At 42.4% G+C, this 23,496-nt stretch overlaps 2 protein-coding genes across 4 annotated transcripts in view; both read left to right on the forward strand.

Moving 5' to 3' along the window:
- The window catches only part of bckdk (branched chain ketoacid dehydrogenase kinase), a 46,401-nt gene extending 33,478 nt beyond the window's left edge, over positions 1 to 12,923 (forward strand). Inside the window, exons 8-11 of the mRNA XM_039005360.1 lie at positions 1,761 to 1,889; positions 4,036 to 4,125; positions 10,319 to 10,474; positions 11,003 to 12,923. Of these exons, the coding sequence (XP_038861288.1) occupies positions 1,761 to 1,889; positions 4,036 to 4,125; positions 10,319 to 10,474; positions 11,003 to 11,147 (520 nt within the window). The 3' untranslated portion in view covers positions 11,148 to 12,923. The remainder of the gene's footprint in view (positions 1 to 1,760; positions 1,890 to 4,035; positions 4,126 to 10,318; positions 10,475 to 11,002) is intronic.
- Positions 12,924 to 13,037: 114 nt separating this feature from the next.
- Positions 13,038 to 16,958, forward strand: orai2 (ORAI calcium release-activated calcium modulator 2). Of its 3 annotated transcripts, none has more exons than XM_039005361.1 (3): positions 13,038 to 13,473; positions 15,502 to 15,737; positions 15,987 to 16,958. In XM_039005361.1, the coding sequence occupies exons 1-3, from the start codon at positions 13,365 to 13,367 to the stop codon at positions 16,590 to 16,592; spliced, it is 951 nt and encodes a 316-aa protein (XP_038861289.1). In that variant the 5' UTR covers positions 13,038 to 13,364; the 3' UTR covers positions 16,593 to 16,958. The 3 variants fall into 3 exon arrangements, with proteins under 3 accessions (XP_038861289.1, XP_038861291.1, XP_038861290.1); XM_039005363.1 differs by having other exon boundaries at positions 13,038 to 13,463; XM_039005362.1 differs by lacking the exon at positions 13,038 to 13,473 and adding an exon at positions 14,897 to 15,331.
- The last annotated feature ends 6,538 nt before the right edge of the window (positions 16,959 to 23,496 follow it).

The following is a 23,496-nucleotide window of genomic DNA, read 5'->3' on the forward strand; positions in this document are numbered from 1 at the left end:
TTTCGAGGCCAATTTTAACTTCAAAACAGTTGGAGTTTAATGGCTGTGATGGGGATGAACTGAGGATGGAGCAACATTGTAGTTACTCCACAATACTAACCTAATTGACAGAGTGAAAAGAAAGAAGCCTGTACAGAATAAAAAATATTCCAAAACATGCATCCTGTTTGCAGAAAAACTGCAAAAAATGTGTCAAAGCAATTTACTTTTTGTCCTGAATACAAAGTGTTATGTTTGGGGCAAATACAACACATTACTGAGTACTGCTCTACATGTTTTCAAGCATAAGGGTGGCTGCACCATGTTTTAGGTATGCTTGTAATCGGTAAAGACTGGCAATTTTTTACACAATAAAAAATAAACTGAATCCTAGAGGAAAAACCTGGTTGGTTAAGTGTGCCTTGAATTCTAAATAAATCACAGACCGTGTCACCAGCAAAGCACACCCACACCATAACACCACCTCCTCCATGCTTCATGGTGGGAAATACACATGCTGAGATCATCCATTCACCTCACAAAGACACGGCGGTTGGAACCAAAAATCTCCAATTTGGACTCATCAGACCAAAGGACAGATTTCCACCGGTCTAATGTCCATTGCTTGTGTTTCTTGGCCCAAGCAAGTCTCTTCTTATTATTGACCTTTAGTAGTGGTTTCTTTGTAGCAATTCACCATGAAGGCTTGATTTCACTTAGTCTCTTCTGAACAGTTGATGTTGATGTATCTGTTATTTGAACTCTGTGAAGCATTTATTTGGGCTGCAATTTGAGGCTGGTAACTCTACTGAACTTATCCTCTCCAGCACAGGTAACTGAGTATTCCATTCCTGTGGCGGTCCTCATGAGAGCCAGTTTCATCATAGCGCTTGATGGTTTTTCCGACTGCACTTAAAGAAACTTTTGAAGTTCTTGAAATGTTCTGCATTGACTTACCTTCATGTCTTAAAGTAATGATGGACTGTTGTTTCTCTTTGCTTATTTGAGCTGTTCTTGCCATAATATGGACTTGGTCTTTTACCAAATAGGGCTATATTCTGTATACCACCCCTACCTTGTTATACACAACTGATTGGCTCAAAGGCATTAAGAAAGAAAGAAATTCCTCAAAATAACTTTTAACAAGGCTGGTGTGTTAATTGAAATGCATTCCAGGTGACTACCTCATGACGCTGGTTGAGAGAATGCCAAGAGTGCATAGCTGTCAAGGCAAAGGGTGGCTATTTGAAGAATCTCAAATATATTTTGATTTAACACTTTTTTTTGTGGTAACTACATGATTCCATATGTGTTATTTCATAGTTTGTCTTCACTATTGTTCTACAATGTAGAAGATGGTAAAAATAAAGAAAAACCCTTAAATGAGTAGGTGTTCTAAAACCTTTGACCAGTAGTGTAATTCTGCATTTCGTTTTCTATGTTCAAACATGTTTTCACTTCGTCATTGTGAGAGTGGATGGGTGAGGGGGGGAAAAAACAACAATTGAATACATTTTGAATTCAGGCTGTAACAACAGTGGAATAAGTCAAGGGGTATGAATGATTTTAATTTGATCAAACTACCCATGTGTAGGCCTATTCATACTTATAAAGTCACATATGTAGGCCTCATTTTGCAAATTCCCCTCACAGTATAAATAGGCTATACTTATACAAATAACTTTTATGCAAGTACTATTGAGGCCTATAGGTTAGAATGTGTTTCCGTACACAATCGTAATCTTATGTGTTTCCTTATGGCTCCCTCATGTCTTCCTCAGGCGTCTGTGTGAGCACCAGTATGGTAACTCCCCGCGGGTGCGTATCAATGGCCATGTGGCGGCCCGCTTCCCCTTCATCCCTCTGCCCCTAGACTACATCCTGCCAGAGCTGCTGAAGAACGCCATGAGGTACCAAAACACTTTCCTTCTCCTAACCAATAAACTGACAGTCACATGAAATACACCTTGTGAGTTGTTCTTGTTTATCACCAAACAGAGATCTCACAGAAATGTGTAATCAAATCAACATTGAGTTTCAAACATGGTGTAGCCAACATTGTGACACCTCAGTCGATAAAAAACAGGGCCTGTGACAAGTGTGCCATCTGTCACCTGTCAGTCCCCAAGCCATCGTAACAGGCTTTTAGAATGATCTATGACAATGGTCTGTAATAACTGGGCCAGCAGAAGTAGGCCAGCAGTGTTTTTCTTATTTGGGAACATTGTATAGCATCTGACTGGTTGTGTGTTCATTTTTTGTGTGAATCCCATAGTGCTGCAACGTATACTATATATATATATATATTTGTGTGTGTATGTGACCTATCCCCCCCCCCCCCCCGTTTCCCTGCTTTTCCCCCCGTCTACCGCCTTTTATCTTGAAGTTCTTGGCTCAGCTGAAACTAAGTCAAATGTATGTTAAGGGATACTTCAGGATTTTGGCATTTTTTAAATCTACTGCACCAGAGCCGGATTAACTTGTGGATACCATTTTTATGTCTGTGTCCAGTATGAAGGAAGTTGGAGGTAGTTTCGGGAGCCAGTGCTAACTAGCAGATACCAATAGACTTCCAGTCAATGCGCTAACGCTAGTAAGTGATTGCGCTAACGCAGAGACATAAAAATGGTATCCACGATTTTCATCTGGCTCTGGGGGGGGAAAAATCCCTTGTAAATCTTTCATGCTATTTGACTTTCCCTGACAGTTGGCTGTGACTGCATCTGTGGTTCCAGCTAATCTATGATCTGTGAATGGAAACATGAGGATCTTTTCAATGTATAGGCCTAGTTGCGCTTACGTGGCACATTACAAGTCTTGCCCAGCCGGGTAGCCTACATTTTGTTACGTGTGCTTTCCTGAAGCACAAATCGTTGTCTATTGTCTTAGAGGGCAAGTCTTCAACTTCTCTTAAATCATTATGATAAAACCATATTGAGAGAATCTTTTTCTCAATATTTCTTTTTTGAACAAAAGTTGGGAATTTCATTTAATCAGGAAATGTTGATTGGCCACAACTTCAACCACATAGCTAGCACTTTTTTTGTTGACTTTTTTTATATTTTTGCATCGACATTTCTGGTGTATTTGTGGCAGCCGTTTTACAATAAATCATCCTCTGGGACAAAAAAGATGCACCGGTTACAGACCTTTCAGGTCAGAGGCCACAATGGCCCTCCAAAAGCAATATTTTTTTTGGGGGGGGGGGGGTTGAGTTAACCCCACGGGTAACTCAAGCCCCCTAGAACTCCCTGCTCATCCACCCCACTGTCCTTTCTCACCATGGCAGTGACCTGACTGTACAGGCCTTAGACCCTGTCTTTCTTATAGAACACTGTCCTTGGCAGAAGGTCTTGGCCCAAACCCCACTATATTCCTTCTGGACTAATAGGGGTGAATCTGAACTGTGAATGCCAAAGGGGCACTGTTGGTGTTGTTGCACAGCCAGAGTGAGCGCCCTTGAGAATTTAAAAGTTAGTCGGTGGTTGTTCCACGGTAGTTTTAAATAGCTTATTTCCCTCACCCTTATGACAACTTATCTGACAGGACATCAGACTCCATGGTAGCCATTTTATGACTATACATAACTAAATCCCTAGTTTGTCCTCTCCTCTAATGAAGTATTAAGCAGTGTGCTACTGCTCTTGTAGTTAGGTTGTTTTAGCTAACATTCCACTCTGCCACAGGCTACTGATCTTGGCGGTCAAATGTTGCCCTGGCACTCTAACTTGTGAGAGGGATGCTAGATTGTGTGTATTAGCAGACGGATGTGTTTTCAAATAAGATTCTAATCAGCCATTTAAATCCAATGAGGAACGTTTTCTATTCTTGGAGCTCTTTCTCAAATGTTAGCAGACAAACCATTCACTCTGACTTATGTTCCTCGTTCCCATAAGACTGTTTCAGGGTGCATGATCATTACACAAGTGTCATCTATCAGTGAATCCCTCAACAATCCTGTTAAAAGATTCTGTGTCAGGTTACGTTGAAGGACCACAGAGGCTAATATCCTCACTCTGCCTGCCCTTGACCTCCCCTCTACCTGTGTCCCCACAGGGCCACCATGGAAAGCCACCTCGACACGCCTTACAATGTACCTGATGTCGGAGTCACCATCGCCAACAACGACGTGGACTTTGTCATCAGGTGAGTGGGTTACCTTTGGCACACTAAATGGGGACCTTTACCGCTATCTACTCAAAAGACTCCTTTTAACAACATTAAATAATTAGGAGTCCCATACTCTGGGCTTAACCGTTTAAATGGGAAACCTGACACCTCATCAGGGGGAGTGTTTCTAAGCTGCACTCTTATCGGGCCCAGTGTGGTCACCATGGGAACGGGTTCCGGACCACGTTGGAAGCACCGTCAGACTTCTACTCTAGTGCCGTGTTTAAGAACCTTTAAATGGATGTTGACACTGATTCTAGTATCCTGTTGGCTAATGTCCAATCGATGGAAAATGAACTTTGAACTCTGAGCAAAGCTTTAATCACAGCATTCCCTGATGTCCCTCTGTGTCTTAGTTTTTACTGAGACGTGGCTCACGGACAATACACTCGACTCTGCTATTCAACCAGACAACTTCTCCATATTCCGAATGGCTTGAATGGCGGCTTCTGGTAAGGTGGGGTGGGGCTTTCCTCAAACATTTCCTGGTGTACCGAAGTTGTAAACATTGAGCTCCTGTTCACCCGATCTGGAGTTTCTGATGCTAAAAACCCCCGGATGAATGGCTATCTGTACAATGTTGAACCCGTACTGCAGCATTTAATGTTAGCAGAACGAACCCAGATGACTCTGTGGCGCGCGATGCGCAGAAGGCAAGCAGGTACGGGCTCTGCAAATCCATTGGGGACACAAATAGACAGTCTTAAACTTGAATTGATCAACAACTCCGACTCGCATGTGGCAAGGATTCAGACTATTACAGACTACAAATCAAAATCCAGCTATGTGGTGCCCACCGACGCCTCCCTCCAAGATGAGTTTAATACATTCTATGCTCGCTTCCAAGCCATTCAGGAAGACTCTCGCTGCTCCGGACGACCAGATGCTTTCACTCTCCGAGGCTGACTTGAGGGAAAACTCTAAAGAGTGAATAATCACAAAGCCGCCGGCCCAGAGGGCATCCTCTCAATGTGTGCTGACCAGCTTGAAAGCGTTTTCTCTGAGATCTGCACCCTGGGACTGCAATAGAGAGTGTCACGAGTTAAGTTCCTTTGCATCACCGAAGACTTGTTATGGACCACCACTCTTGTCTAGAGGGCGCAACAGTGTCGTCTACTTAATAAGGTGGCTGAAGAAATTAGGCATGCCGCCCCGGGTCCTCTCCAAATACTACCTCTGCACCATCAAGAGCGTCCTGACCGGTTGCATCACGGCCTGATACGGGAATTGCTCCGTCCACGACCGCAAGGCCCTTCAGCAGGTGGTGAAGACGGCACAGTACTTTTAAATTTTTTGATTTAACCTTTTTTTTTTTTTTTTTTTTGACGAGGAAAGTCAGTTAAGAACAAATTCTTATTTACAATGACGGCCTACCGGTGGGTTATCTGCCTTGTTCAGGGGCTGAACGACAAATCTTTACCTTGTCAGCTCTGGGATTCGATCCACCAACCTTTTGGTTACTGGCCCAATGCTTTAACCACTAGGCGACCTTGCTCCCATTCATTAAGTACATCTACTTGAAACGGTGCCTGAGGGAGGCACGCAGCATCAAGGACCCCACACACCCCAGCCACGAGATGTTCGCTTCCTTAGTCGGGCAGACGGTATCGGCGCATGAGTTCTGATACCAACAGGCTCAGAGACAGTTTCTATCTACAAGCCATCAGACTGCTGAACACAAACTGGACTGACCACCTGCTCTGATTCTCCGCACCTTAGCACACATGCACGCACATACCCATACAGACCTACACACACACACATACACTACCATTCAAAAGTTTGGGGTCACTTAGAAATGTCCTTGTTTTTGAAAGAAAAGCCAAATTTTTTTTGTACATTTAAAATAACATCAAAATGATCAGAAATACAGTGTTGACATTTTGAATGTTGTAAATTGCTATTGTAACTGGAAACGGCAGATTTTTTTTAATGGCTATCTACATAGGCATACAGAGGCCAATTATCAGCAACCATCACTCCTGTGTTCCAATGGCACGTTGTTAGCTAATCCAAGTTTATAATTTTAAAAGGTTAATTGATCATTAGAAAACCCTTTTGCAAATATGTTTGCACAGTTGAAAACTGTTCTAATTAAAGAAGCAATAAAACTGTCCTCCTTTAGACTAGTTGAGTATCTGGAGCATCAGTATTTGTGGGTTCGATTACAGGCTCAAAATGGCCAGAAACAAAGCACTTTCTTCTGAAACTCGTCAGTCTATTCTTGTTCTGAGAAATGAAGGCTATACCATGCGAGAAATTGCCAAGAAACTGAAGATCTCGTACACACTGTGTGCTACTCCCTTCACAGAACAGCGCAAACTGGCTCTAACCAGAATAGAAAGAGTGGGAGCCCCGGTCCACAACTGAGCAAGAGGACAAGTACATTAGTGTCTAGTTTGAGAAATAGACGCCTCACAAGTCCTCAACTGGCAGCTTCATTAACTTCTTTGGGGTAGGGGGCAGTATTTTCACGTCCGGATGAAAAGCATGCCCAGAGTAAACGGCCTGCTACTCAGCCATAAAAGCTAGAATATGCATATTATTAGTCGATTTGGATAGAAAACACTCCGAAGTTTCTAAAACTGTTTGAATTATGTCTGTGAGTATAACAGAACTCATATGGCAGGCAAAAACCTGAGAAGAAATCCAACCAGGAAGTGGGAAATCTTCAGCTCCTATTGAAGATACAGTGGGATATTGGTCATGTTGCACTTCCTAAGGCTTCCACTAGATGTCAACAGTCTTTAGAGCCTTGTCTGATGCTTCTACTGTGAAGTGGGGCCGAATGAGAGGGGATTGAGTAAGGTCTACCATGAGCTGAACATGCGCTGACCATGCGCGTTCATGTGAAAGTGAGCTCTGTTCCAACGCACTTCTGAAGACAAAGGAATTCTCCGGTTGGAACATTATTGAAGAATTATGTTAAAAACATCCTAAAGATTGATTCAATACTTCGTTTGTCATGTTTTTACGGACTGTAATATAACTTTTTTAACTTTTCGTCCTTACTTTCCGCTGGACTTGTACGCGCGTCGTGAGTTTGGAAAGTGTACTGAACGCTAGAACAACAATGAGGAATTTGGACATAAATGATGGACATTATCGAACAAAACAACATTTATTGTGGAACTGGGATTCCTGGGAGTGCATTCTGATGAAGATCATCAAAGGTAAGTGAATGTTTATAATGTTATTTCTGACTTCTGTTGACTGCACAATATGGTGGATATATTTTTGTCTTGATTGGGCTCTGAGCGCCGACCTCAGATTATTGCATGATTTGCTTTTTCCGTAAAGCTTTTTTGAAATCTGACACAGCGGTTGCATTAAGGAGAAGTGCATCTAAAATACCATGCATAACACTTGTATTTTCATCAACATTTATAATGAGTATTTCTGTAAATCACCGGATGTTTTGGAACTACTGAACGTAACGCGCCAATGTAAACTCAGATTTTTGGATATAAATATGAACTTTACCGAACAAAACATACATGTATTGTGTAACATGAAGTCCTATGAGTGTCATCTGATGAAGATCATCAAAGGTTAGTGATTAATTTTATCTATATTTCTGCTTTTTGTGAATCCTCTCTTTGGCTGGAAAAATGGCTGTGTTTTTCTGTGAATAGGCACTCACCTAACATAATCGTTTGGTTTGCTTTCGTTGTAAAGCCTTTTTGAAATCGGACACTGTGGCTAGATTTACAACAAGTGTATCTTTAAAATGGTGTAAAATACATGTATGTTTGAGGAATTTTAATTATGGGATTTCTGTTGTTTTGAATTTGGCGCCCTGCAGTTTCACTGCCTGTTGAAGAGGTGGGACGCTACCGTCCCACGTACCCTAGAGAGGTTAAATAGTACCCACAAAACACCAGTCTCAACGTCAACAGTGAAGAGGTGACTCCGGGATGCTGAGTTCTTCTGTCCTCTATCCAGTGTCTGTGTTATTTTGCCCATCTTAATCTTTTATTTTCTTTGGCCAGTATGGGAGGTCTTTTTCTTTTCAACTCTGCTTAGAAGGCCAGCATCCCGGAGTTGCCTCTTCAATGTTGACGTTTCAGAAGAAAGTGCTTTGTTTCTGGCCATTTTGAGCCTGTAATCAAACCCACAAATGCTGATGCTCCAGATACTCAACTAGTCTAAAGAAGGACAGTTTTATTGCTTCTTTAATCAGAACAACATAATTACAAAAGGGTTTTCTAAATATCAATTAGCCTTTTTAAAATGATAAACTTGGATTAGCTAACACAACGTTCCATTGGAACACAGGAGTGATGGTTGCTGATAATGGGCCTATGCCTATGTAGATATTCCATAAAACAAACGAAAATCAGCTACAATAGTCATTTACAACATTAACAATGTCTACACTGTATTTCTGATCCATTTGATGTTATTTTAATGGACAAAAAAAATTGCTTTTCTTTTAAAAACAAGGACATTTCTAAGTGACCCCAAACTTTTGAACGGTAATGTATAAACATATACAGTCATGCTACACATACAACTGTTACTACCAGAATCTTATTATACTGCTAAATGTTTACACCTGACCCCTATCCCCCCCTATTTACTTCATGTTCGTATTTTATTATTTCTAATTGTTGCATTGTCGACGGAACCTACAAGTAAGCATTTTGTTGGACGATGTATGCCATGCGTATCCTATACATACAACTAATACAACTTGAAACTGAGCCTAAAATGTTTGACCACCAGATTGCAGAACAGGTCAGTGTATTAAGTGCTTTTGTACTCTAGTAATTCCCAAATCTATTTACATAAGGTGGGCATATAGGAGAATGCAAGACCAAAGGATGATACTGGCTTTCGACTAAGTCGTCTTGATGTGCGCTAGCATTAGGTTTTGATTAGTCAGTTTGTGATTAGTCAGTTTGCCATTGACCACCATTGAATGGGATGAAAATATTTGCAATCACCAGAAAATGCTAGACATGTAATCCTTTATACTGTAAATGTCTGCCCTTTCTTTCTTTGGTTTCAGTTGACCTACTTTTGAAGAAATGTTCAGCATCATACTACTGTGTCAGGGATAGCCAACTAGTGTTCATTTTCACAGTTAATGTTAGCTGGTTGTGTAATCTAGAAGAAAAAGAAACGCACACCTATTTAGGCGAGGTGCTGGCTAGCGGAGTAGAAAACTAAAAATAAAGGAGAGCCGCACACTCTAGGACAGGGGTGTCAAACTCATTCCACGGAGGGCCTAGTGTCTGCAGGTTTTTGGTTTTTCCTTTCAATAAAGCCCTAGACAACCAGGTGTGGGGAGTTCCTAACTAATTAGTGATGTTAATTCATCAATCAAGTACAAGGGAGGAGCGAAAACCCGCAGACACTCGGCCCCCCGTGGAATGAGTTTGACACCTGTGCTCTAGGAGCTCAGATGCAAAAATGTAATTACCAACATTTCGACAGCCAAGCTGTCTTCATCAGGGTATTATCACAAACTGCGGGATGACTCGTTTATATAGTGTCAAAAGACACACAGGTGTCTGTAATCATGGCCAAGAGTGGCCTAATATCATTGGTTAATTCTCAAATATTAAAATGGCATACAAAGAGCAGCATACAAAAAACAAATGGATAGCATACGATCATAGATTCATTTTAGACTACACAAGCTTACAAACAATTACAATGGCAAAGTCACAATAATCACAAGAATGGCTTCAGATCAAAGTCTACGTTGAGACCGAAGGGAGCAAGGGTCTTTAAGTTAAAGATCCATGCAGCCTCTCGTTTTAACAATAAATTATCAAGGTCACCCCCTCTCCTAGGGAGGGTGACATGTTCGATGCCAAGATAACGCAGAGACGAAATGTTTGTAAGCTTGTGTAGTCTAAAATGAATCTATGATCGTATGCTATCCATTTGTTTTTTGTATGCTGCTCTTTGTATGCCATTTTAATATTTGAGAATTAACCAATGATATTAGGCCACTCTTGGCCGTTGTTTACAGGCACCTGTGTGTCTTTTGACACTATATAAACGAGTCATCCCGCAGTGTTTGTGATTATACCCTGATGAAGACAGCTTGGCTGTCGAAACGTTGGTAATAAAAATGTTGCATCTGAGCTCCTAGAGTGTGCGGCTCTATTTTTAGCTGGTTGTGTAACCCTGGGCTACCCTCCATCTTTGTCAGGATCTCAGACCGTGGCGGCGGAATCCCCCACAGGATCCTGGACAAGGTGACAGACTACCATTACAGCACAGCTGAAGAGAGCAACCAAGACCCTCGCATGAACAACCTCTTCAACACCATGACCAACAGCGGCCCTCAGTCCGGCCCCATGCACGGGTGAGTAAGACTGGGATACCCACTGTTTCCTGCATCGGTTCTTACTCTCATAATGCAGGGTTGAATTGACTTCCTGTGTGCCATGGAATGCCAATGTAAAGTAAAACGGTCAATGACACACACTTCCATTCCACTGATTCCATTCCTCTGATGTTTACAAAGCGAGTGACAAATACAATTTAATTTGATTCACATGGGTTTACTTCATCTTACGAATTATTGAGACTTGTTGGGGAATGGATATGTAAGTAAAAAACAGTTTTGTATGAACTGTTCTTTGCTTTTAAGTAGTCATGGAGATAACACCTACGAAATACGTCCTTAGTGCAATTATTTATCTTGCGACTGTACGAGGGTAATGTTTACATCTGTGTTTAGCATCCCCAAACAATTTATACACCTTTTGCTTTCTCTAGGCGGTCCTTGCTCATTGCAATGCAAAATAAAGATATCATCAATTCATGTTAATTGTGCCAGTTTACAAAACTCCAGAATATTAATGTATGAGAAACTCTGTGTACCCGTCAGGTTTGGCTTCGGGCTGCCCACCTCCCGGGCGTACGCCGAGTACCTGGGTGGCTCCCTGTCCATCCAGTCCATGCAGGGCATCGGCACCGATGTATACCTGCGCCTGCGCCACATAGACGGCAAGGGAGAGAGCTTCCGCGTCTAAGATCACTTGCTGCTTAGCCCTGGAGACCAAGGGGAGGGGGTGACGATACAGGGAGCACAGAGACATTTCCACCAAGGGGCTCAGCCATTTCAGCATTAGCCTGGGCTAGTCTACAGTGATAAATTGCCAGTTGGCTCCTCACAACTCACTTCTACAAGTTTCCTTTTTTCGCCTCAAGACTTTAAACAGGCTAAGATGGTGGCCGGTTTGGCGCTCTCACCTTTTTTTGTTTTGTGTTTCCCTTTATCGCCCATCTCTTCAGCATCGTGAGTTTTTTTTAACTCTTAAGCATACAGGTCATAAACAGAATATGCATGGTGGTTAGTGTTGATGTTACTGTGGTAGAAAGGAAAAGGAAAGAAACTTCAGCCTGAAAGAAGTTAATTTGGTCTGCCTGCAAGTTACTGGTGTTGCATATAGCCTCTGCAAATATAAAGAGACTAAAGAAGCAGGGAAGAGAGGAGTCTCATTTAACACACTCCAGTGGCTATTATTGGAGTTTAGATGAAGCTTCCCTCAAAGACCTCTTGAATCGCCTGTGGAGGACACCGTGGAGGAAACTGGCAAAACACCAGTCGAACTACACTCATGAATTGATTTGCAGAAAGAACTGTTAAGTTAACTCTTGCTTCAGTGCCATTTTGTCAAGCGCTTAGGCAAGGTCATGAGTAGATGTTCAGTTGCCTTACTGTGTGTGATGCTGGTCCCTACGACGACATGTTAACTTAACCATTAGCACTGCTCAATATCATCTTTATCTGTAATGCAATTTCACACTCGTTAGTCTATCTAATATAGAATGTTGAAAAACGTTTCATTTTTATTTTGGGGGGGGGGGGGGGGCTCATTTCTTGCTGTGTCATTACAATACCTAAACTAAAGTTTATATAAAAAAAAAAATTGCTTCCAATACACCGAAATAAGTAATGTTTTTATTAATGTTTTTACTTATTTATCTGCAGAGAAAGTGTTAAATAAGTCAATATTTCACAAGTTTTTTTATTTTCTTTGTTTGAAGGCATTTGTTACTGAACACATTCCGAGAAGGGTCAATAAGTTTGATCAAACTTTTGAAACCTTACTTTGAGTATGGTTGAGATTTTAATGTGCATGAATTATCCAGATATATAACTTTAGGTATGTGGTCTGGCCTGCTGGGAATTGGCACGTAAATCCTTTAAAAGTATATACATCAGTGAGGAACATTCGCAATGTTTCACCTCGCTAAATATACCTCTGGTGATTAACAGACGTCCCCTGTGATTTTAAAGTTTTGGGATGGGACTAGGTAGAGAATATTAGGCTCTTTCTAGCATGATAATTCCTAGTGGCTAGACTTCAGTCACCTCATGAATGATGTGCCCTGTCCAAATCTGCCCCCTGCTTGCAAAAGAGATGAAGCTTGACAAAAAATATCTGCATAATAGATAGCTTTTTACTGCTAATACAAGTCATAACTCTATAATTTAAATGCTCGTTTTACATCATTACTGTCAACTTTTTGGGCAGGGGGGGACTTTTCTGGAAACATACTTGTCATATAGGTTTTGTGGTCTTTTTTTTGTTATTAACACTGTTTTATGGTCATGAAATGAAGGCTTACACACCCATATTATTATTTCCTTCTCCTTTAATACATTGCCAAATTATGGAGTGGGGTTACTAGCAGTCTGCACTGGCATAGATTACTTTGTCTGATTAGTTGATGTCTGTCTATTTTAACATTTTCATTGTTAAGTTTTCTTGGGCATTATTAAAATCTATTCATGGGTGGAATTGGAAGTTTGTCTGTCTGTGTGAAAGGGAAAGAGATGACTGAATTGAAAGTGACTGACCGGTTGAGTTGTATGTTTTAAGGTTGTAATAATTTTGTTATTCAAACTGTTTTTACTAGCACCTGCATAGCCAGCCTCCTCCTTTTGAGAGAACCATTTTGAATTCAATCAAATTGGTGACTGTGTCCAAACTGAACGAGGTCAGCAATACCTTGAGAACCAGCGCCAGCCCACATACTGAAGACCTACTGATTTATCAAACTTTAATCTAGAGCAATTACAATTATTGTAATTCATAGATTGAGTAGAAAACACATGTAACCTGTAGTCTCATTCATTGTATGTGAGGATCACAATTTGGGTTATTGAGGTGGTCTAGTTGAAACTCCTTATTGTTTATATGGCTCCACTTTGTTAATTGTAGCCATATTCTCATCATGGGATGCAGATGGCACGTGACCAGAATGCTCCGTACGGTGAAGGAAAGATAGTAGTGAAGTCTCTCAGCAAGTTACCGTACTGCAAGGGGTTCATCACCGAAGTACGTCAAGGTTTGTGGTTGCATTAATAAGTCAAATGACGTATTGGCAAAAAGGTCAAATTTGTCAATCGTGTAGCTGTCTACTGAGCTTGCCCATAACATCGCCAACGCGATGCTAGCCAGAGTGCCAGGAAGTCGCATCGTCTTTTATTTTCTAAGTAGCCGTAGCGAAAATTTGGATTGATGGACGCTGGAATGACTAAGGAAATAAACATTTGATGATGACACTTGGTTGCATTTATTTTCCTTTTCAGGCGACTTGTTTGCTAGTTAGTTGACATTCCACGCTTGGTTGAATATTGTTTACTAACCAGGTAACGTTAGCTATCTAGTTAACTAACGTAAGCGCGAGATATTTACCTAGCCTGCTGGATTAAAAAAATATATATAGCTCCTACGTTGCACAACGCTGTCGATTGCGATACATTCATACGTTTTTGTTGTTGAAACATTGACATTTTAATTTAGCAAAAAATACTTCCTTGACTGAGGGATGCGAATGAGCTTCTGTAATTATCGCTCAAACTATTCTCAGTTACATTGTGACTGGAGTAGAACGCTAGCCAGTGACGTCATTTGGCAAGATCGTAATGTAGGATCCCTGAGTATCATGCACAAAATTAATTAGCTATTCATAATTTGACCAAGTTGTAAATTTACCGACGTAGGCATCAAGGTCGTATCCGGTTGAATTTCCCTGACAAGGATGTAGCCATATCTACACTCAAATTTATACGCAACATGTAAAATGTGCCGTTTTGTCACAACAATGCCACATGTCTCAAGTTTTGCGGTAGCGTGCAATTGGCGGAATGTCTACCAGAGAATTGAATGTTAATTTGTTTTCCATAAGCTGCCTCGTTTTAGAGAATTTGGCAGTTCGTCCAACCGGCCTTACAACCACGAGTAACCACGCCAGCCCAGGATCTCCACAAATCGGGCTGCTTAACCCGTGGGATCGTCTGAGACCAGCCACCTGGACAGCTGATGAAACTGGGTTTGCACAACCGAAGAATTTCTGCTCAACTCTCAGGGAAGCTTATCTGCATGCTCGTCGGCCTAACCAGGGTCTTGGCCTGACTGCAGTTCGGCTTTGTAAACGACTTCAGTGGACAAATGCTCACCTTCGATGGCCACTGGCAAGCTGGAGATGTGCGCTCTTCAAGGATGAATCCCGGTTTCAACTTTACCAGGCAGATGGCAGACAGCCTGTATGGTGTTGTGTGGGCAAGCGGTTTGCTGATGTCAACGTTGTGAACAGGGCCCCATGGTGGGGTTATGGTATGGGTAGGCATAAGCTACGGACAATGAACGCAATTTGAATGCACAGAGATACCATGACGAGAGCCATTCATCCACCACCATCACCTCTTGTTTCAGCATGCGACATGGGGCCATGCATTGTCAAGGCCCTGTACACAATTCTTGGAAGCTGAAAATGTCCCAGTTCGTACATGGCCTGCATACACACCAGACAGGTCACCCGTTGAGCACGTTTGGGATGCACTGGATCACTTTTTTGCTTACAGTACCATCTACTGAATTTTTCTCTGCCCGTAGTACCCCATAAGTACTCCCCTGTGCATTTTACCAGTAACCCTATGGTCTTAAGTGCCCCCTGTGAATAGGCCAACTACCCCCAGGGGTCCTAGTACCCATGGTTGGGAACCACGATTCTAGTATATATGTCTAACACTGGAGTTACATTCTTAGCTAACAAGGATGTAACCCTGGCACTTGTTGCTACAGCTGGTATTATGGCACAATCAATACTTTCAAGCACTCACTGCTAAGTATTTTTATTTTTTTTGCTCTCAACTGTAGATAGGTGATGAAAGCCACTCATAAAACAAGTGAAGCCCAGCCATGTGAGTAGCCTAGGTTCAGATATGTCTCAAGAATTCAGCTATAATGTTACAATGTTGGACCACACTGTCAAATTGGCCCACCGATGATAAACATGAAATCTGGGAAAATCTAAAATCATTCTCTTTTTGTGTTATTTCCTTTAACATTTTCATCCCTTCTTGTCCGCTAGTTGCCATGAGCAGTGAGCTGAATGTGCCCAAGGGCTCCCCAGCCCCGGGGGGCTTTGAGCGGATGCCCGAGGGTGGAGGGATGGACTACAGGGACTGGGTGCGCCGCAGCTACCTGGAGCTGGTCACCTCCAACCACCACTCTGTGCAGGCGCTGTCTTGGAGGAAGCTCTACTTGAGCCGGGCCAAACTGAAAGCCTCCAGCCGCACCTCTGCCCTGCTCTCTGGCTTCGCTATGGTGAGTCACCCCACTGTTTTTCAGGGATAAGAGCAGAGCTAATCCCTTCAAAGTTGTTTTTAAACTCAATTTCCCTGACAGCCTGTACACTGTATCCCTGGAGACAGACATTTTTCTGATAAACCAAGACGGGGAAAAAACGCACTCATTCCCCTGCTGCTATTAATAGCATTTTAACCAGTCTGAAAATTAAGTTGCTTTCCTTCTCACTGTGGACTGTGATAGTAATGGTGTTATGTGTTGTGCTAGGTGGCAATGGTGGAGGTCCAGTTGGAGATCCAGTACAACTACCCGCGAATGCTCCTCATTGCCTTTAGCGTGTGTACTACGGTGCTGGTGGCCGTGCACCTGCTCGCCCTGCTCATCAGCACCTGCATCCTACCCAACGTGGAGGCAGTCAGCAATATCCACAACCTCAACTCAGTCAGCGAGTCACCCCACGAGCGCATGCACCACTACATTGAGCTGGCCTGGGGCTTCTCCACTGCCCTGGGCATCCTGCTTTTCCTTGCAGAGGTAGTGCTGCTCTGCTGGATCAAGTTCCTGCCCGTGGACTCTAGTTCCGCCAACCAGGTGGCGGTGGCTGCCGCAGAGCTGGCACTATCCAAGCTGAACTGTAGCAGCCCTGCCCTGCCACCCAAGCCCACCCCTCCGCCAGGGCACAGTGGCTGGCAGGCAGCCCTGGCCTCCACCATCATCATGGTGCCGGTGGGGGTTATCTTTGTGGTATTCACCATCCACTTCTACCGCTCGCTGGTGAGCCACAAGACAGAGCGCCACCACCAGGAGATCGAGGAACTGCACAAAATTAAGGTGCTGCTGGATGGGTGCGAGAGAGGCTTACAGGCAGTGTGATCTCTTTAGCTCTTCTCTCTGTGCTCTTCCTGTCCACTGTCAATGCCTTCTCACATTGTTGAGAAGCACCAAAATTCCACTGAATAAGTGGTAGGATTAAGGATTTCCTTATCCCCTATTTATCAAGCACCCTTTCCTATTCAGCCTCTAGCCTGTTCATTGTTAATGTCTTCCTTAAAGTTTTTTTGGCAGAGAGCCCCAAAACTCCACTTAATATGTGGGAAGTTTAAGGAATTCTCAGCTCTACTAAATTATGGAGGTCAAAGTTCATAGTATGTTTGTTTGATTTGGAAAATAGTATCTTGTCTCTGTGAGAGATGTAGGATCTGATGTATTGATTCTATTTTTAAAGATTATTTTAAGGGCTATTTTGTTAGTTGTTGATTTGTGCCATCTCCACATTTCATGAAGGAAGTGGTGTCAACCATCACATGTGCTTAACTTGTTCTCACAAGGCTGTTATTGTTGTCAGGCTATGATCAACACTGAGACCAGAGTTGTAAGCTGAGGCAGAAGCAGGTGGAAACAAAAGTCCATTTATTTTTGAAGGTGTTCATGCTGCACCAAACAGCGTGTAATGTACACTGAACAAAAAATATAAACACAACATGCAACAATTTCAAAGTTACAATTCATAAAAGGAAATCAGTCAATTGAAATAAATTCATTAGGCCCAAATCTATGGATTTCACATGACTGGGAATACGGAGATGCATCTGTTGGTCACAGATACGCATAGAGTTGATCGGGCTGTTGATTGTTGCCTGTGTAATGTTGTTTCACTCTTCAATGGCTGTGCGAAGTTGCTGGATATTGGCGGGAACTGGAACACAGTCTTATACGTCGATCCATAGCATCCCGAACATGCTCAATGGGTGACATTGAGCATGTAGGCCAAGGAAGAGCTGGGACATTTTCAGCTTCAGGAATTGTGCACAGGTCCTTGTGGCATGGAGCCATGCATAATCATGCTGAAACATGAGGTGATGGCAGCGAATGAATGGCAAGACAATGGGCCTCAGGATCTCGTCACGGTATCTCTGTTCATTGAAATTGGCATCGATAAAATGCAGTTGTGTTCGACGTCCGTAGCTTATGCCTGCCCATACCATAACCCCACCGCCACCATGGGGCTCTGTTCACAACGTTGACATAAGCAAACCGCTTGCCCACTTGATGCCATACTCAGTCTGCCTTCTGCACAGTACAGTTGAAACCAGGATTCATCTGTGAAGAGCACACTTCTCCAGTGTACCAGTGGCCATCGGAAGTGAGCATTTGCTCACTGAAGTCGGTTACGACGCAGAACTGCAGTCAGGTCAAGACCCTGGTGAGGACGACGAACACGCAGATGAGCTTCCCTGAGACGGTTTCTGACAGTTTGTGCAGAAATTCTTCTGTTGTGCAGCTGTCCGGGTGGCTGGTCTCAGACGATCCCGCAGGTGAGGAAGCCATATTTGGAGGTCCTGGGCTGGCGTGGTTACACGTGGTCTGCGGTTGTGAGGCTGGTTGAATGTACTGCCAAATTATCTAAAACGTTGGAGGCGGCTTATTGTAGGGAAATGAACATTACATTTTCTGGCAACAGCTCTGGTGGACATTCTTGCAGTCAGCATGCCAATTGCATGCTCCCTCAACTTTAGACATCTGTGGCATTGTGTTGTGACAAAACTGCACATTTTAGAATGGCCTTTTATTGGCCCCAGCACAAGGTGCACCTGTGTAATGACCATGCTGTTTAATCTGCTTCTTGACATGCCACACCTGTCAGGTGGCTGGATTAATTTGGCAAAGGAGAAATGCTCACTAACAGGGATGTTAACAAATTTGTGCACACCATTTTAGATGTTTTTTTTGTGTTGTATGGAACAGTTCTGGGATCTTTAATTTCAGCTCATGAGACATGGGACCAACACTTATGTAGCGTTTATATTTTTGTTCAGTCTATTTGAAAGTGAATAATCTTATTTGGGATGGAGGGCTGCTCTATTCTCCAGCATTTTGGATTTGAGATCAAGTGTTTCATGAGACTACAGAATGTCTGTCACCTTTTATTCTAGGGTATTTTCATATAGTTTTTACTGTTTTAGAAATGAAAGCACGGTATCTATTCCCCCCATTTGAAAAAGTCAAGTATTTGGACAAATTCACTTCGTGTATTAAAAAGTTTAGTATTTTGTCCCATATTCCTACACTCAATGATACCATCATGCTTGTGACTACAAACTTGTTGGATACATTTGTAGTTTGTTTTAGTTGTGTTTTCGATTATGTTTTGCCCAATAGGAACTGATTAATGTATTTTAATTTTGGAGTGACCTTTTTTATTGTAAATAACAATGGGTGTTTCTGAACACTTTTACATTAACGTGGATGCTACTATGATACGGATCATAATGATGACCATACATGTTAGCATGTTTTGTTGTAGCCTCTGAACGGTATTTCACTTGTCATTTTTCACGATTCTTAATCAGGGCATTATCAGGATTAATATAGATTTGTTAGATTACATTTTACTGTATCTACTCACTTTGGAACTGAATGACTTGAATTTCTTTCTATTGGGCAAAACAACCCACAACACACACAAAACGAATCACAAACTTGATGTAGTCATTGTGTGCTAGGATTATAGGACCAAATACTAAACTTTTGACTACTTTAATACACTAAGTGAATTTGTCCAATATACTTAGGACTTCTTCAAATGCGGAGACTAGATACATCAAGTGCTTTCATTTATTTCTAAACAGTAAAACATGTATGAAGATTCACCTTTTATTTAAGGGTCATTCTGTGCTGTCGCCTCACATTAAACATTTGATCTCATATCCAAAATGCTGGAGTATAGAGACAAATTTTAAATGTTAGCTTCACTGTCCAAATACATACGGAGGGGAGTGTATTGCCGTAGGTGACAGTAATAGGAGCACACATGCTGTGTGTGCAGACATGCTTTGGGGAGAATGTTCATTTAATCTGCATTATAATTCGTATTTTAAAGAAAGCCCACCCAGGCCTATAAACTGTACGTCAGTTCTTAGGCTACTCTATGGTGTCAAAGATAGTGCCTCAGTGTTAAGACTTGTAATCTCATGAGTTAATTTAGTTTTATTTTATTTATTTTTTATTTAACTAGGCAAGTCAGTTAAGAACAAATTCTTATTTACAATGACGGCCTACCAAAAGGCAAAAGGCCTCCTGCGGGGATGAGATAAAAAAAAAAAAAATATATATATATAGGGCAAAACACATCACGACGAGACAACACAACACTACATAAAGAGAGACCTAAGACAACAACATAGCAAGGCAGCAACAGATGACAACACAGCATTGTAGCAACACAACATGATGACAACAACATGGTAAAGACATTATTGGGCACAGACAATGGCACAAAGGGCAAGAATGTAGAGACAACAATACATCACGCAAAGCAGCCACAACTGTCAGTAAGAGTGTCCATGATTGAGTCTTTGAATGAAGAGATTGAAATAAAACTGTCCAGTTTGAGTGTTTGTTGCAGCTTGTTCCAGTCACTAGCTGCAGCGAACTGAAAAGAGGGACCCAGGGATGTGTGTGCTTTGGGGACCTTTAACAGAATGTGACTGGCAGAACGGGTGTTGTATGTGGAGGATGAGGGCTGCAGTAGATCTCAGATAGGGGGGAGTGAGGCCTAAGAGGGTTTTATAAATAAGCATCAACCAGTGGGTCTTGAGTTGGGTATATAGAGATGACCAGTTTACAGAGGAGTATAGAGTGCAGTGATGTGTCCTATAAGGAGCATTGGAGGCAAATCTGATGGCCGAATGTTAAAGAACATCTAGCCGCTCGAGAGCACCCTTACCTGCCGATCTATAAATTATGTCTCCGTAATCTAGCGTGGCTTGGATGGTTATCTGAATCAGGGTTAGTTTGGCAGCTGGGGTGAAAGAGGAGTGATTACGATACAGGAAACCAAGTCTAGATTTAACTTTAGCTTGCAGCTTTGATATGTGCTGAGAGGACAGTGTACCGTCTAGACATACTCCCAAGTACTTGTATGAGGTGACTACCTCAAGCTCTAAACCCTCAGAGGTAGTAATCACATCTGTGGGGAGAGGGGCATTCTTCTTATCAAACCACATGACCTATGTTTTGGAGGTGTTCAGAACAAGGTTAAGGGTAGAGAAAGCTTGTTGGACACTAAGAAAGCTTTGTTGTGGAGCATTTAACACAAAATCCGGGGAGGGGCCAGCTGAGTGTAAGACTGTCATCTGCATATAAATGTATGAGAGTGCTTCCTACTGCCTGAGCTATGTTGTTGATGTAAATTGAGAAGAGCATGGGGCCTAGGATTGAGCCTTGGGGTACTCCCTTGGTGACAGGCAGTGGCTGAGACAGCAGATGTTCTAACTTTATACACTGCACCCTTTTGAGAGAGGTAGTTAGCAAACCAGGCCAAAGACACCAATACTCCTTAGCCGGCCCACAAGAATGGAATGGTCTACCATATCAAAAGCTTTGGTCAAGTCAATAAAAATAGCAGCAGAACATTGCTTAGAATCAAGGGCAATGGTGACGACATTGAGGACCTTTTTAGGTTTGCTGTGACACATCCATAACCTGAGCGGAAACCAGATTGCATACCAGAGAGAATACTATAGACATCAAGAAAGCCAGTCAGTTGATTATTGACAAGTTTTTCCAACACTTTTGATAAACGGGTCAAAATAGAAATAGGCCTATAACAGTTAGGATCAGCTTGATCTCCCCCTTTTAAATAAAGTACGAACCGTGGCTACCTTCCCAGAAATGAGAGACGGGTTAAAAAGGTTGGAGATAGGCTTGGCGATGATAGGGGCAGCAACCTTGAAGAAGAAAGGGTCTAAACCATCTGACCCAGATGTTTTTTTGGGGTCAAGTTTCAGGAGGTCCTTTAGCACCTCGGACTCAGTGACTGCCTGCAAGGAGAAACTTTGTAGCGGGGCAGGGGAAAAAGAGGGAGAAGCATTGGGGATAGTCACATTAGAAGGGGTGGGAGATGAGGAAATGTTGGCCGGGCAAAGAGGCATGGTGAGTCAAATAGGAATCCTGACTTAATGAAGTGGTGATTAAAGGGCTCAGCCACGTGCTTCATGACAGTAACAACCACATCATCAACATTAAGGGATATGGGCAGCTGTGAGGAGGAGGGTTTATTCTCCAGGTCTTTAACTGTTTTCCAGAACTTCTTGGGGTTAGACCCACAGAGAGAGATGAATGGTAAAATAAAATCCTACCTGCCCACACAGCAAATTAATATTGTAGTTACAATTCATATGCTCAGCAAAGTATAGTTTAGTGAACTCACATTGGCTTATATAACGAGACAGCATAAACATTTGCAAATAGAATTGCTACATGAAATGCCTATCCACTTTTATATCCATTATATTTTCTTTACTATGACATTGGCAAGCTCAAAACACATGAAATTACCTGTTTTATGTGCCAAGAATAGCACAGTGCTTGCTTCTGTTCTATTCCAAACAGTGACATTTTTATACTTGTGTATGAACATATTTACTATAGGATTCTTGCAGCAGAGGGGGTGCATACTGTTATTTTCACCATGACTTTTCATGGAACAGTGTCGACTAGGATTAAAATGAGGGTTGCTAAATACACTGCTCAAAAAAATAAAGGGAACACTTAAACAACACAATGTAACTCCAAGTCAATCACACTTCTGTGAAATCAAACTGTCCACTTAGGAAGCAACACTGATTGACAATAAATTTCACATGCTGTTGTGCAAATGGAATAGACAAAAGGTGGAAATTATAGGCAATTAGCAAGACACCCCCAATAAAGGAGTGGTTCTGCAGGTGGTGACCACAGACCACTTCTCAGTTCCTATGCTTCCTGGCTGATGTTTTGGTCACTTTTGAATGCTGGCGGTGCTTTCACTCTAGTGGTAGCATGAGACGGAGTCTACAACCCACACAAGTGGCTCAGGTAGTGCAGCTCATCCAGGATGGCACATCAATGCGAGCTGTGGCAAGAAGGTTTGCTGTGTCTGTCAGCGTAGTGTCCAGAGCATGGAGGCGCTACCAGGAGACAGGCCAGTGCATCAGGAGACGTGGAGGAGGCCGTAGGAGGGCAACAACCCAGCAGCAGGACCGCTACCTCCGCCTTTGTGCAAGGAGGAGCACTGCCAGAGCCCTGCAAAATGACCTCCAGCAGGCCACAAATGTGCATGTGTCAGGATATGGTTCTGCCTCAAGGCTGTGTAAGAGGTATTTTTCCAAGAAGAAGAGTGATGGAGTGCTGTATCAGATGACCTGGCCTCCACAATCCCCCGACCTCAACCAAATTGAGATGGTTTGGGATGAGTCGGACCACAGAGTGAAGGAAAAGCAGCCAACAAATGCTCAGCATATGTGGGAACTCCTTCAAGACTGTTGGAAAAGCATTCCAAGTGAATCTGGTTGGGAGAATGCCAAGAGTGTGCAAAGCTGTCATCAAGGCAAAGGGTGGCTATTTGAAGAATCTGAAATGTAAAATAGATTTTGATTTGTTAACCACTTTTTTGGTTACTACATGATTACATATGTGTTATTTCATAGTTTTGATGTCTTCAATATTATTCTACAATGTAGAAAATAGTACAAATAAAGAAAAACCCTTGAATGAGTAGGTGTTATAAAACGTTTGACCAGTAGTGTATAAAAACAGCCAAATGGACAGAAGAAGTGGCGAAGCGAGAGGGATAACTAGGCCCAAAATCTGCCTTCTCCAGCTGGTAGTGTTTTTTCCCCGCTCACCATGCGAGGAGTTTTTGTATGGAGGTCAATGAGTGTCGAATTTACTTAACAAAAAAATGTATGGCTTATTTGCTGGAATAGACATTTCGTAATGTTTACGTTGTTACGAG

This window comes from Salvelinus namaycush, chromosome 12, assembly GCF_016432855.1.
Source record: "Salvelinus namaycush isolate Seneca chromosome 12, SaNama_1.0, whole genome shotgun sequence".
Lineage (NCBI taxonomy): Eukaryota > Metazoa > Chordata > Actinopteri > Salmoniformes > Salmonidae > Salvelinus > Salvelinus namaycush.